The 16,181-nt window shown below is 34.1% G+C and overlaps 1 protein-coding gene across 1 annotated transcript in view; it reads right to left on the bottom strand.

The window, feature by feature from the left end:
- Positions 1–16,181, bottom strand: part of KIF6 (kinesin family member 6) — a 209,533-nt gene that overhangs the window by 86,039 nt on the left and 107,313 nt on the right. Inside the window, exons 12-14 of the mRNA XM_009283804.2 lie at positions 11,929–12,034; positions 10,905–11,046; positions 8,559–8,771 (exon numbers count right to left, since the gene is read on the bottom strand). Of these exons, the coding sequence (XP_009282079.2) occupies positions 8,559–8,771; positions 10,905–11,046; positions 11,929–12,034 (461 nt within the window). The remainder of the gene's footprint in view (positions 1–8,558; positions 8,772–10,904; positions 11,047–11,928; positions 12,035–16,181) is intronic.

The following is a 16,181-nucleotide window of genomic DNA, read 5'->3' as shown; positions in this document are numbered from 1 at the left end:
TCACCGTCCCTCTCTTAGTGAGGGGCCCAAAACTGAACACAGTATTCGAGGTGCGGCCTCACCAGTGCCGAGTACAGGGGCACGATCACTTCCCTGGTCCTGCTGGCCACACTATTTCTGACACAAGCCAGGATGCCATTGGGCTTCTTGGCTGCCAACTTCCCAGTGAAAGATAAAGGAAATTGCTAAAAATGGTCAAAACATGACCCTTATAAAATCTTTTGTGAGAGCAAAATAATCCCTCTCAAACCCATCAGCATATACAACTATTTGAAGCTATTGCTAAGATTTATTGTGTTCTTTGAATGTCACAATATTCACACTGTTTTCTGGTAACCGAAGTGTTTATATTTCAGGAGAAAAACAAATCTGGCAGGAGGAAAAATGGTTTCATACATCTCTTACAGTGACAGAATTATGCTAGAAGCAAGCAGCAGTCGGAGACCTATTTCAAAATAAGACTTATCTGTACAGAAGAAGTGATATAATATGATAAAAGTAAAATACAACAAAATGTTTATCACTCCAGTGAAATGTATGATGAAGTCTGATTTTTTCTTGTTTTGCCAGGTTCATTCATACTTTGATTTATCCTGAAACTACTAATTTGCAATAATTGACACCATCTCCTGAGAAAGATTATATGTAGTTCTACATTTGAATTTGGATTTCACATACAATATCTCTACCAGGTATGAATTATAAATAAAGCTAAAGCTGCAGTAGAGACTTTATGATGAACTAAATTATTCTATTAAAAATAAAATCATTGAAGCATTTGTAAAGCTCAGGTTATTATGCCAATAACTTATCTTTGCATTTTCTGGAATGCTCATCTGAAACATAAATTAAATTCATAGCCATAGGGTTATGTCAGATTTATGAAAGATATTATGATGCAATAAATAACAGCAGCTACAGAGGATGTTAGAGTGTTTTGCTCACTCTTACTCATGTAGTTACAGATTTATAAATTAGAGTGTTCTGTGATTAAGATGGGTATTGAAAAGTAAGTTCTCCTCTTTCATGATATAACACTTGGACTAAGATAAAAAGTTCTGATCTGTTCACTCTAAGCTAACTGTCTTAAGCAATCTGTAAAAGCTCCTCAGTGATGGGAGCTGGCTTGCCAAAATGTCAGCAGCAGGCAGCCTTCCACTGCTTCCAGGCAGGCTACCTACCACTCCCTCCTAAAAGAAGGGATCCAAGAAAAACAAATCTGTCAGCGTGTAAACTTGTATAATTTTTAGCTGAAGAATTAAATGCTATGTTACCCAATGTCATCAGCGAAACCTAGGGCATTACTAGGATGCTGCACTTGTGTATTCCTCTGCTCTACCCATCAAGGAGAACACCCTAATACAGACTGTAATATACACTGGGAAAAGCACAATACAAAACAGAGCAACAATCCACATGTCCAATTTCAGTCGTTCTTATTAGGTTTTCCACTGATATCAAACCTCGTGGTTGACAATATTTTACTAATGACATTATTTTGAATATAAGCCCTGATATTTAAACAAGCAGTTAAAGACATACCTGTTCAGAAAAAATACCATTTAACACTAAATCAACTCTTTACAACTTAGTATTTATTAGTAGTTGGAAAATATGATACACTGGTGCCCAAAGACCTACTTGGAAATCAAATCTAGAGTGTGAGGCTTTGTTTCTCTTTGTGTTTGTACAGTTATTACCATTAAAGGCTGCTATTTAGAGTTTCAGGCATACAGGAAGTGGGGAAAAGATACAATGTCCAGGAAGGTAAATATTACAATATGTCAGCCTTTGAAGATGTATTATATTCACTCAGTTTCTTCTGAAAAAGCATACAAATTCAATGCAGCATGGACTAAAAAAAAATAAACACAGGCATGCCTATATAGATATGTACAGTTGTAGAAGTCACTCATTCACCTTCCAAGTCAGCCTGCCATGGGACAAATTTGGTCCAGGAGTCGTTTTACTACTGTGATGAGCTGAAGATCATTTTCCTCTTAACATAGATCATTACCTTGAGCTCAGCAGTGAAACAGTATGGGTACATTTCTCCTGCTTAAATCAGTGCCTGGATAGGATAGAATAGAAACCTGATTACCTGTATCTTTCCACACAGAAATGGCCCTAGATCATATGGGAAAAAACGGTTAAAATAAGTTTCACCATACAGAGATAGCAGTTCTATGAGACAATGCATTTTTTATCAGAGAAATAAACTTTGCCAATATGTTGACAAGGCTGCCTGTACTATTATCGTTAGCCTACTTGTCATAAATTTAGCAGCATAAATGACTTTTTCTGAAGGATGGGTAACAGGTGAGTAAATCTGGAGATTTTATGAAGCAAAAGCAGCAGCAAATCTAGCATGAAAGTAACAGAATGAAATTATTCTATTTTCTATCACAGAATGGTAACGAACTGTTTCTGGGCAAATGTTAAAGGTACAGAACTATCAACTGCAAAATAAATGAAAGGTTTTAAGTTAAATAATTTGTCTTTTAAGAAACTAAATATTAGCTAGACTCTGCCACAACTATTTCACTAAACAAAATATTTTTTCCTTACTTTCTACTGATTTCCTAGTTTAATTGTTTTCAGGAAAAGGAAATGAGATAGGAAAATGGAAAACACGTTAGAAACGTGATTAGAGACATAAGAGACACCAGAAATACCACTTTCTATCACATTAGAACAGGCTGATTGTAGAGTTGAGACAACAGAATTAAAAAAAGCAAGCTTGCAAACTAACTAAACTGTTAAAATAGTTAACATATGCATAGTCTACATGCTGTACATTGAAATCGTCATAAATGATGGAAGGTATGGAAAGTGTTTAAATGATGAAGAATAGTTTTAATATTACACTAAAGGTTCTACTTGGGAGTTCTACCCTGGCTCAGCCCCAAGGCCTTTCACACATCTTTAGCAAATCCTTAATGCCTATAGACAAGAAGACGTATGTATACAGTTCAGATGGATTTTGAAAGGAATGGATAACTTTATGAATATTATTTGCAAGTTTGCAATATGTGAAAAATGAGGCTCCGTGCTCAACAGAGAATGATGCCTCACTTCCACTTTTCTTCCATTTGATGAAATGTCAGGACAGAATTCAAAGTGAGGTCATCATCCAAACTTTTTCTGAAATATCGGTCCTTGCCAATGCAGAGTGCAGGAGATAAGGTTCAAGAATCCAGTCATTTGAGCTGACATGCTGGTTCCTACTTTATGTTCAAAGAAAACTCACATGTATGTACATACACAATTGTTCGCAAAAAGAGAGAGCATAGTATCGAAGCTGAGAATTTGCTAACGCTTCTGAGATTCTTATTTAAAGACTCAAGAATAAGTGGCATTACATAAAAGATGTAATTATACTAGTCATTTGCTGATAAAATATAGCTACTTTTTGCTAACATATTTCTGAGGTTATCAAAAGCTTTGTGTTATGAGGACATAATTATATTTAGTTAATACTATTATGACACCGAATCAAGCAAATTCTTCCTGTACAATGAGAAGGAGCACCATAAATAGGAAAAGTAGGAGGCAAAGGGATTTCCTCAGCAGCTGAGTAACTTGGAACAGAAAGAAGCAATATGGAAGAGTATTCTACACAGAAACAGGAAGAGGTATAAGACAGGAATCACCAAATTCTCAACCTCTCCTTTGTTTTAGGAGATAAATTAAGAACAAACACACATAGGCATTGCCATAAGGGAACAGACGCAAGATCAATCTAGCCCAGTATCCTGTATGGTAAGTAAGTGGCAGCATGGCAGTGTTAGATAATTCTAAAGAATATGCGAAGCACCCCCTGTAAAAATCCATTATATAAACTTCTGTAGGATTCATCCTGATTTTTTTAACACTGGACTGGTATAAAACATGAAGAAGGAGTTCTAATATTCTCTCTTTTGATAGTCTTTAATATTTTTTTTAAAGCAGTATTTTATGCCTAATTCCTGACTACTCAGTTTTATCAATAGCCTCCTGTGTGGAATCTCATTGTGCCTTTTGATAGTCTGGTTATGTTAATGACTTCTTAATTCTTTTCCCGATTCACGCATTTAAAAAACTGCAGAGCTTAAGAAGGAATATTTCCTTTGCAGAAACCAGGATAACTAGAACTCTTAAGATTTCAATTTCTAATTTTTTCAGCATTCTGTTCTTAGACGTAGTTCTGGTTCTTTCACATGTATGCAGCTCATGATACACAACTCTCGTACATTCATCTGTTCCTTCTAACTTCTCTCCTGCTTATTGTCTACGATAATTTCTTTCCCATTCCTGCATGTAATCTCCTCTACAACAATTAATAGAGTCACAGTCCTACTAAAGTTTTAGAGTACTCAAACAAAATAACAACTGTGACAATTGATGGCTAGTTCAATTATTAAGCAATTTTAGAGGATAATTGGCAACCTTAAATAGTTTAAGAAATCTATTCACATTAGGACACTAGCAAAACCTAAGTTTCTACTTGCCAGCTGTCCTGTTTCAATTTCAAGCTGAAGATTCTCTCTCCTTTCAGTTAAAAAAATCCTCACAAATTTCTTAAAAAACAGAAATGCAAGTCATGAATATGTAGAAGTTATACATGATAATCTAGGATGAGGCATGTTCTTCTTTGCTAACGAAAACATAAGCACTTCTAGAACCTACTGACACCAACAAATCTTTTTATTTGAACAATTCAATTAGAAAAAAAAAGAAAACATGCAACAAAAAAATCTGTCTACAGTTATTGGAAGGTGTTTTACGTGGGTTTTGAAATTAACGATTTGCAAGATTATTGTTATTTATTGTCATAAATAACCAGCTCAGATGATGTAAGGAAAGATAACTGCAATGCTTAACAGTTAAGCCTTTTCAATTAACCACTATAAAAACTCCCTTACTTACGCAATCCGTGCTAACTGGTCAATATAATTTGCATTGTTTGAGTTGCTGTTTCTATAAAGATTTAAGCACATACTTAAATCGTGTGGTATTACTTATATGAATAAAGTGAAACATATCCTTAAAATCTTGTAAAATCAGGTTCTAGGAATGGTTTCAGGTAGTTCTGAAAATTTAGTATGCAGAAGAATACGTTTTCTAAACTATTAACGGTAAATATTGCTTGTACCTCCGTATCTTTTAAAACGCACACTTCTGAAATATAATGATTCGAATATTTAATCTCATCTTTTAAGATGCATGATGGAGTGTTTATAACTTTTGGAGTTGACAATATAAGTTTCTGGAATTTCTTTAATAGCTGTATTAATTGAAGAGTGCAAGACAGTATTAAAAATAGTTATGAGTCCTGACGAGGTCTATGGCAATTCCTAACTCTTGAGAAGAGCATTTCATACTTTTCCAATGGTCCCTATCAAACTTCTTTCCCACTATTTCACAAGCCTCCCCAGTCAGTTGACAATTTCATCACTGCAATAGGCCTGTAGCTGTCAAAATCTTGCCATGGTGAGAAAACTTTTCAAATCCATACAGAGATTTGAAAGTTAAAAGGAAAACCTTAAGTCAGAATATATATTTGGTGGATATCAGAGTATTAAAATTACATATTTGCAAATAACTTATTTTGCTATGTAAGTTGACCATTATGCTTTTCAAACCCAGATGGTGTTCTTTCAAGACATTTTTCTTCATTCTTAGATAGAACAAGTGGATTAATAAAGTCTGAAGCATACAAATGTATCCAGGTCTGAGTCCAATAGGAAAGAGAGCTATATCCTAGCCATTAGCAGACAGAACTAAGAGGTTTTGGCTGCCAAGGAATGTACCAATGTATCTTTGCACTGTCACAGCTTTATAATAAAACAGAAAAATAGTAGTAACCACTTGAGGCTTTATGGTACTTTGCAGCTAAGGATCTCAAAACAGTAACTTGCCTCCAAAGAAAGTGGAATGCTTCATAAGGTACAGTCTTTTTCTTCATGTGATATTGATCTGTAATTTATAGTTTGATTTTTTTTTTTTTATCATGGCATAGACTGCTTGTCCTAGTACTAGCTTTCTTTTTACTGACTTTGACTCTCAGAACTTTTCTCTTTTTTTTTTTTTTTTCTTGAGCCCTCTGGCCTTATTCTAACTATTACTGCATGTTCTTAAATACTTGTTTCATTTTTCCTAAGTTTTGAGTCATTATCCATTCTGGTATTTTATATATTATTTTAAAATCTCCAATACAATTTTAAAATCTCAAATGTAATTTTAAAGACTACAGAAAAACTCTAATACTTCTAAAAATTATTTAAATTTCATTAAAATTCTTCTCCTGTAGCAAAACTTTACATCTGATATGATGGCTTTATGTATACTATGTATAAGTACACAGTGAGACCTTTTTCAACATTTTCTGATGAACTGTCTGCATATGTTTACAAGTGTTACATGGCGAATTTTTCTCAAAGATGTCCCTTGGTACCACAGAGAATCAAACTGTGAAAACTCTACAAGCTGATTTGAAAAATATATAATCTCCAGTCTACAAGAACTTTTTAATATAAATGTTAGTTACAACATGAACATAAATATTGAAGCTTGTAACTTTCAGAACTTTAAGAGGTAAAAAAAAGAAAGAGAAAAATAAAGTTAATTATATATTGGGGAAAAAATACTGTCATTTTCAGAGACACAAAGGCATGAAAGAGCCTGGACACTCAGTTATATTCTTGCAAAGACAACTGGTCTCCTGAGGTTGGGTTTAAAGCATACTGGCAAGGCTGTATGTGTTGTATTATTAGCAGTGTTTCTACTACTTTTTTACGTCTGCCATTCTTAGTATTCCCTGAGCACAATAACGCAAGCATTTTAAGAAATAATGTTATAAAGCATTATCATTACAACAGCTACACATTACAGAAGATTGTAATTCCAAATGCCGCCAACATTACTGGATTAGACTTGTAGCAGAATGTCAGGCCACTCTAAAGGAATGCAGACATATAGGGCCACCTAAAACAGTCCAAAAATAACTTTTTATTTATCTGTAGCCCTCAAGCAATATGACTGAAAAGTTTAAAAATAAATTAACTATAAGTGAACCTAAGGGAGAACTTTCATGTTCACGCTTAGCATCTTGGTTATTGAGGACTTCATCATTTTCATGTCCACACAGAAAGAGACAGAATATCAGAACCTGACGCAACACTAATTGAAAAGAGGACTGGAAAGAAGGGAGTAGGTTTCCAGCTACTTTCAGAATGAGAAAATCATATAATGTGCAATCCAATCATGTAAAAAAAGTCTCATCTCAAAACATACTACCTCCTCATCCCAGACAGATATCCATTTAAAACTCATTATCTGAACAGGATGGAAGTCAATTACATTTACTTTTACTTATTGATTTACCAAAGACAATACTTCATCATTATGGCAGATTCCCTGTGCCAACCTTCTGTCCCAAATAATTATTTTTTCAATGAACAGTATTTGATATGCTTACCTATTAAATTTTACAAAACAAACAGCTCAATTAGCATAAAGCATGAGTAAAAATACACTGGCTTTACTATAAGAGATAAAACCCTTTTATCAGTTACCTATGGACAAATAGTACTTATCTGCTGACAAAGGCACAGCACATGGTAAAACGGGTGTTGAGTGTGTTAGCTATCCTAAATAAATGCATTATTTATGAATCCAGGTCTAACTTGTTTGCAAACTATGTGAATTATTAAACCACTTGAGAAATGACTAAAATACATATTTTTTAAATACGTCAGCATAAAAATTTTTATTTTGTTCACACTTACTAAAGTCTTGCTCCAGAAAGGTACCATTTCACTAAAGCTACTCACATGCATAAAAATGGAGCTGTTTGTCATTACTGGAACTAAGGTCTCAGTTCACTTAATCACATTCATTTTTTTTTAAACAATAGAAATAATCCCCATGGTTTGTTAAAAATGCTAAATAAAGTCCAGATATCTGAAGTGTATAATATTAAAAAAAAAAAAAAATCTTAAAGATAACCACAAAAATTTTGTGTTTACGATCTGGTATCAGAGCTAGAAGCATAAATAATGAAATTTCATTTTATTTGAATATAAGATTTCTCTCCTAGGCTGGAAGATTAAAAAAAAAAGAAAGAAAAAGTTTATTGGTGTTTAAGGATACGGTGCAATTAATAATGCCTGCACAAAAATTCTCTCAGTATCTACAGTACAGGTTTAGATTTCTTTTTTGTTAAAAGTCAGTATTTTCAAATCTTCCAGGGGAAAAATATTATTTCCTAGTATTTTTTAACGTATTATGCCAAAACATCCTTTTCTGAGAATTCACTCAAAGATTCAAGGACCTGCAACTGAATTTATATTCTGGTTTTGTAGGACTGTTCAACAAAGTATTCACATCAGTTTGTAAAAGCCATCAGCGCCTTGAGAGGGCTATAAATTTAAATCCCTGCATTTGTGGATACAGAATTAGCAGAATACGGCTGATACTGAAAATAAAACTTTCCTGTTCTGGTACATATTTGAAGGATATGCTGTAAATCATATTGTAATAATGCAATAACTGCTTAATTAATTAATTACACTAACCTGTTTGTCTGGAAAGAAAAGGTAGTCTGTGAACTGAAGAGCTGAAATCTTTTGCCTCTTTCAGACTAAAACAACTAGATGGGCTCTGACTTTCTTCCAAGTTTATAGAATGAGACTGCTCCAAGACTGTAGAACCAGCAGAGGCAGCATTAAGCTGAAAAAGAGCATCTTGTGCTTTCTTTTTTTCTTTTTTTAGCATATTTACCAGAATATCTGCAAGATAAATTAAGGAAATCATTAAGGACCTCTTTTTTATAAAGCAACAATCATCATCTTGGTTTATCCCTAAGTCTTTTTTTTTCCAAGTGGAACAATTCCAATTATGGAAACCTATATGTGAATATGAATTCGGAGTTGGGCATATTCTTTGCAATTATAGTCATCCACTTTAGTTTTTCCAAATGGCAGATTCATTTTTACTGAACAGTAACAAATTCACACATTGACTACAATTGTTGATCCCATTCAATCCACATCTGATAAAAGCATTTACAGACAAACAGGAATGAAAACTCTAGTATCTTATTGCCATTGTGTGACACTCCCTTTTTTATTTTTTAAATGCTGTAATAAACAAAACTTCCAAACAAAAGAAAAAACTTCTTAACTTACAGGTAGCCTGGCAAGTGCATCACATCTGTAAGCTTTTCACAATAAGAAGGTTTACTAAAATGCAGAGCAGGTCTTCAGGAAATTTATTCCAATAACACTATGTATTTACTGGAAGTATATTTGGTATAAATACATTTTGCGTAACAGCTTATAGAGGTCTTACAATGAAAATCCTATGTGCATTCAGCCAAAACCACAGGAGTCCCTGTGATATGTTTTTTGATATGTTATTCATTTTAATCCTACTTAATCTTCTAAATGAACAACAGAAAATCTAAGTAGTCTTTGGGGAATATTATTAACTGGACTAGGTAGTAATAATAAAACACTTTACAATTCAGTTATGATAGCTCCTAGCTACCATAGGCAAGAAGGACCTCATAGATTATTGACTAAGCAGCTTCCATACTTCCCATCGCTTAATCACACTAGACATGTTACTAAATTTCTAATGGTGATGTACACTCACTTAGCAGCTGCAGACTCTGTAAATCAGTTTTGTGTTCAAAGTCTTAATTTTTATATTCTTCCTATATAACTCTAACATGGATTTACACAAGTTTCTTCCTTGTACTTCTGCAAACAAAGCTGTATATATCTATCAAGCACAAGTGCATTTGATAGAGATGTTCTGCTTTTTTTAATTATCAATGTCATACTAATGAAATAATTTATTTCAGGAAGAAATGTTTCTGGGAATCCCGATCTTAAAATTGACATGAAAATTGAAGAATTTTTTGAAAGGAATGATAAGTCAGTGTTAGAGCTAAACTTATTTGAAAGTGCACCTTGGAAAATGACCATCTTATCTTCTGTGACAGAGCAGAAATAGAGAAGCTTTCCTGCCACCTCAATTCAGACCGGTAGCATGCTACACGCTGATTTAAAATGCCATTCTTATTTGATAAATAAAATTGATCTGGAATTGTTGAGCATGAAGAATGCAACTGAGTTTGCTTTTTCCTAGTAACGGTGAAAGAATCTCTGTTACCTATAAACTCAAAACCAGAACAAAACCATTTTTTCAGTTCTCTGCCATATTCAAATTTTACCCACCAAGTAGCCACAAAGTCAGGGAGACAGTGATGCTGTGGTCTGCCCACAGTTCTGTCAACCTGCTAAAAATAACTCCCACCCATTATGCAATAGTGCAACTACTCACGTGTTTCCTCTGGGGCAGTGAAATGGACAAAGCATGCCTGAGCAGTTTAGTATTTTTATATGCAAAAAGCTTTAGCTTTGATTTAAATTTTAAAGTTGTATGTAAAGAATACAAGTTTTATATTTATTCTGAAGGCAAATAGCCCAATAGTCCCCAAAGTAGCACTTCATTTGGCTAAAAATAACACTTACAGGAAATTCTATTCTTTGTAAGGTAATAAATTGATCTTTATATAGCATCAGAGTTTCCCATTCTGAAAAATGGTTTAATTTGCTTGAGGAGAGTGTTTTCAGCATGGACTGATCCATGGTATTTGGATCTTGGCTGGACCGTTCTAAAGCTAAGTGGTGCTTGGATCCAGGATTTTGGTTTGGGTCACAACTGTAATAGAAGCAGGTGCAAAGCAGGAGTCCTGCCACATAAAAGTTGGGAACTGTGTAATTGCTTTAACACAGTGGGGTCAGTAGGGAGAATTTCCTTCCATACAGCTAATGCCTATCTCACACACATAAAAACCATTGTAGCCAGATCAGCTCAAACACAAGTAGTATTTTTTTCCTCACAAAGGATACTGATTTCATTGTCTCTTTGCTGCAGAAGTTCTTTCAGTTTTTTCAATTCTTCTTCTCCTGCTTCTTTGTTAGTGTCTTTTTCTTCAGAGATGTGTTGTGAGAGCAGTTTTGTATCAGAAATCTTTGAATGATTCATTAGTTGCTATTAGGAGAACCGGAAAAAGCACACTCTTAACTTTACCTCCAGCTATGTGTTTATTCTACTCTGAGACTATCTAGCTATGGTAGAAAAGGTAAGGCCTTTCTAGACTTCACAGAACAAAATCAATCTACTAGTTGACTGTCAAGTTATATGTGTTGTGTCAAGTAAGAGACAAGTTGTATTTGTTGATCTTCACTACCAAGCATAAAATTTACTTTACTCTTTCTACACATAAATTCCAGTGTTCTCTACTATCACAGAGCTTTTGGTATTAACAATGTAACTAAAACATAATTATTTAAAGACAATAAATTAAGATCAGCAATGTATACATTATTATATTGGAAAACTATATCCCAAAATACAGAAAATAATATATTCTTTTCTATTGCTTTCCCTATTAATTTCACTTGTTCTTCTTAGTTTAAGTGTATCTTGTTTGCTCGATGATTTAGAAGGGCTTACACCACCATCAGGAGAGTTAGTGTAACAGATTCAGGTATATGGTGGGTTTATTCTTTATTTTTATCTCTTTCAACATAGTTTGTCCAAAATAAAGCCTTCATAGTGCTGGGAATACAGATGGATGCAATTATCCATATACAGATAACTTGTCTGTGTTGATTCCAATAACTTCCAGTGCTGTCTTACAATCTACTGCATACTGAGATCCTTGCTGGGATTTCCACAAAATGCTGCTGAATTTTTCCAACTAAATTTCAAATTTCTATCAGTCCTCCATGCACTTTCACAGTTCAATTGTTTTACCCTTTTCCAATGCCTCTCAACTGTATTGCATTTCTTTTGACACTTTTCAACCGTGAATGTCTTCAAGTTATTTTCAGTGCCAGCTGGACTTCCATCTATGTTTAAAAGAAATACCTTCACATGAATGAAGCAATACTTGATCTTGCGCATGTCAGCACCAACATCCAGAGTGCTATCAGGATCATTATCCTCGAGAAATGTTTCAATTAACTCATCCAACCTGAAAATACATAGCATTTTTAAGGAAAAAAAAATAATCACAAACAAGCAGACAACTCTGTAAAGTAATGTGTCAAATACAATACAAGATTTACCAAGCTGACTGATATTAGTAGGTTATTTTCCTTCAAGGTCCATGCAATTGCAATGTACTTTTGTTCCTGATACTAAAACCTGGATTTGATACTGGAGATTCTACAACTCCATATCAGAACACACTTGGACATATTAAGGAATAGTTCTAGAACTAAAAGCAGCTAAGAAGTAATCTTTTCTTTTTTTCATTTATTTCATAACCTTCTGTTCTTCTACCATCTCATAATTGAAAAGATCTAAAGCCTGCCTTCTCAGAAGACTAGATTTTTAGAGGCTTTGGGCATAGGATTTTTTAATATATATATATGATTATTTGTGCAAAAGAAAAATCCACTTTTCTATTACAAGAGTCAGCAGATAGCATAGCTTTCATACATAAAATTACCTGCTCCAGTCACCAAGCAAAGCAACCTATCTTTTGATGCAGATATTTAAAGATTTCTCAAAGTCCTAATGCTCTTCTTCTGGTTAATGAAATGTAATTATTATTTTATTTAGTTGCAATTTGTTCTTATTTAACAAACATCTGACAACATCTTCCTTAGGGAGGAGCAATTCTGACTTTGGTAATTCAGTCTTCGTAAGAAAATCTGGCACACAGAAGCATCCTCTTGCTTTTTCAAAACCAAATTAAAATATTCAGACTGGAAACCTGCACAGGCATAATATATCATGCCTTTAAGCCAGATGTCACAGTTATATGGATAGAGTCAGATTTCCTCTTGCATGCTCTCACCAGCTCTCCAGGTCTTGCATTCCAGGATGCATGGCAGATCAACCTCAAGAAAAAGGGCAGAAGATTTCTAAACCAAAACTAGCCCTTAGCCCACTTACTAAGGTACATTTCTGGAAAATAGCAAGTGCATCCATCAACTCCATCAACTAGTTTTAGATTAAAGGCTTCCTGGTTCCTGACAAATGCTATTACCATTAACTTAGTCGGCAAATGGTGGGCAAAAATGACAACCATATGCCCCATAAAGCATAATTCTATGATTTTAAATGTTTATTTAGGTTATTATCCTCAGAAGATGAACATAGGTTCTGAACCTGAGTGAGCCAAGGTATTTAAGGTACCTGCATCAAATGCCCAACAGCCAGAGAAGGGCAGGTGTTCAGAACCATCTCTGTGCCTAGTGTTTCTTTTGGACTAGGTTTGTTCAGCTCCTCACTTAATACGCAAGCCTTCTGAATGTCACTTAGTAGTCATTTATCCTCTTCAGTTACAGGATTGGGAATCTTGTTGCCATTTGATTTTCTGAATCACTTTCTGTAACCACATACCAAAATTTTACGCATTATACTATCACAGTGTCTAAAGTTGACACAAAACTAGGTGGTTGGGATATTGCTCTGCTTTTGAAGACTTTTTTTACTGAGATTCCTCACATCACTATACTGTAGTAACAATTCCCTGCTGGAGGATGAAACAATGAGATGCACAACAAACAGAAAAAAAGGATATTTTCAGGAGAGAAATATCTGAAAATCAGGAGCTGTAAAACTGGAATGAAAATTGGAAAACATAACAGATAAGTTTGGTTATTTATCTCCTCCAGAGTTCACCATGGCAAACTGTCAATTCTCAAAACAGGAGAAAAAGGAGAGAAAAGAAGAGAGAAACCCCCAGTTAGTTTCACATAAACTGTGCTTTCCCATTTTCATTATTTCAGTTAAAGAACAAGAGACAAATATGTTGCCTATACCATTCATCATATGTGCAAAATTGACAGCGTCTGAATTTATAGAACAATCCCTGAAGTCAATGTGAGCTGTACATGTGGAGGGTTTAAAGGAGAGGATATTTAAAGAGAAATATTACTTACAGAAGAATTACTGGCATTGACTTGCTTCTTAAATTAAGAGACTACAAAAATTACTGCGTAAAAGAGACCAGAATTTTACTTATTGCTACATGATTTTTTCTGCATGAAGAGTCCAACAGAACAGAGGCCAGTAGTACAAGAGGTTATTCATACTCTCTGCAGACACACTAGGCACAATGAGCAGGAGGATTAATCCTTCATATGTGGAGGTAGGCATCTGTGTAAGCACTGGGAAAAGAGAGGCATTTATACTATTAATGAGAATGCTATAGTGATTACACAGACACAGAGAAAGTCAGTATTTGTCAGTATCTTAAGCACCTTATTGATTTCAGTGAGTAAGAGGAAACAAGTAAAAAATATTTTTTATAACTAGACTGTCAAGACCGACTATATGAAGTCATCTATAAAAATGGGCCTTTAATCTTGAACTAGAAATTAGAAAGGAGATATTTTAACCTTACTAAGATTACCTGTTTGCCAGGGATTTACCCATACTCAGATTACCACAGATTTAGGCTGTGGGAATCAATAAAAAAAATTACACTAACTTGCACCATTACCATTACCAGAATAACACTGCAGAAAGTTAAAATATTTCAAGAGAAAGAAAAAGAATATATAATTCTTGTAAAATAATGCTTTATTTTTGAAAATTATTATTATTTGCCAGTCAAAAATCAAGGTTAATTTGTCAAGAATAACAAATTAGACAAACTGTAATTATAGATATGAGCTGCTATTTCCTCTCTCTTACATTACCTTTAATGTGTTTGGCATTCTTGAAAAAACACAACAGCCCAATTCATTTTTGTGTCCCAAGGACTACATGGAAGCCAAAACAGATTTGAGCACTAGAAGACTGAGTCAAGTCTAAAATAGCAGAATGTAAATCAGAAGCTATAAACCAATTCAGCCTCTTTGCCAATTGTAGGAAACAGCAGAATCTTCAGTGTATTTTTAGATACATTTTTAAAATTTCATCTTGAAGAATTAGAAGAACAGACCAACCTAATCTAAACACTATGGACAAAAACAAAAGAAAAAGAAGAAAAAAGAAAAGCAACAATGAAAATCCCCATGAATACCGGCAAAAGAAATCACTGCATCCCTCACATTTTTTTAGGTTTCCACGTAAAAGTTACCAGAGCTCTTTCTCAATAAACACATAGTCTGACAACACTCTGGATATTCTGGGAGTTCTTCCAGTATATTGAAGTATTAAACAAAGGTAAAAAATAAACTGACAATGTGATACAGATGCAACTTGAAGTTTCTTTTCTTAATGAATAGATCTTAGTTAACTGAACCCCCTTTTTTTTTTTTTTCCCCGAGTGATTTATCAGCTCAAGGATTGTGAAAACAATTGAAACATTCTCCTATGAATTTATACAATGGCAAGATTTGCATTTTTACAAATGAAAAAAAAAAACCCAATGCTACTTCCAATTCATTTCCAGAGATTTTCACAGAATAAATCAAGGAGACAATAAAGAATCACAGGAGGAGGGGAAAAAAAGATAGAGAATAAAAGAAAAAAAGGAATACTGACTGAACAGTTTCTTTTTCCTAACATATATTAGACAAGGTAGGTCTGCTTGCTAGGTGACTCGGAATCAAAGGACAACATAATTCTACAAGATGAATATCCTTTTCCTTCTCATATTCCTGACTCAAACAGTTTATTATATTTACCTCTATAAATATCCATAAAAATAAAATTAAATATATGGCATATATGAAAACTAGAGCACAGAATTATATAAAATAGGGCTGTAAAAGATTTAAGAAATTCATATAAGGCATCTACAGTTATAACTCCGACACATTCTTTCTAGTGAAAACATTAAGCACAGGTTGTAGTCACTCTCCTATTAAAAGAGGCAGAGTGAGAAAATCCTTTTTGTAAGTAAAGGAGAGCCAAAATGGCTTTTGGTTTTCATTCAGTTACCTTCAAGAGATGGATAATACCTTTCTCCTTAGTAATAATAATATCTTCTGAGAGAGTCACCTAATCTCTGATCCTTAGTTCTCTACCAGAAGAACGCATATTAAACAGTTTTCCTCCAACCAAAGACTGTTGCAAGAGTATACGTCAGCAAGAATCAAATCAGAAAAACACATAAAACGGCACAGCACTGACCAAAGTTGGGCCTGGATGTTCAAGAGGAACAAGAAACCCACAGAGAACAAGAAATCCCGAGAACTCCCTAGCAAATCTCGCTT

Source organism: Aptenodytes forsteri, unplaced genomic scaffold, assembly GCF_000699145.1.
Source record: "Aptenodytes forsteri isolate BGI_AS27 unplaced genomic scaffold, ASM69914v1 Scaffold309, whole genome shotgun sequence".
Classification (NCBI taxonomy): domain Eukaryota; kingdom Metazoa; phylum Chordata; class Aves; order Sphenisciformes; family Spheniscidae; genus Aptenodytes; species Aptenodytes forsteri.
The sequence above is the reverse complement of the archived record's forward strand: the minus strand, read 5'-3'. Positions and strand labels throughout refer to the sequence as shown.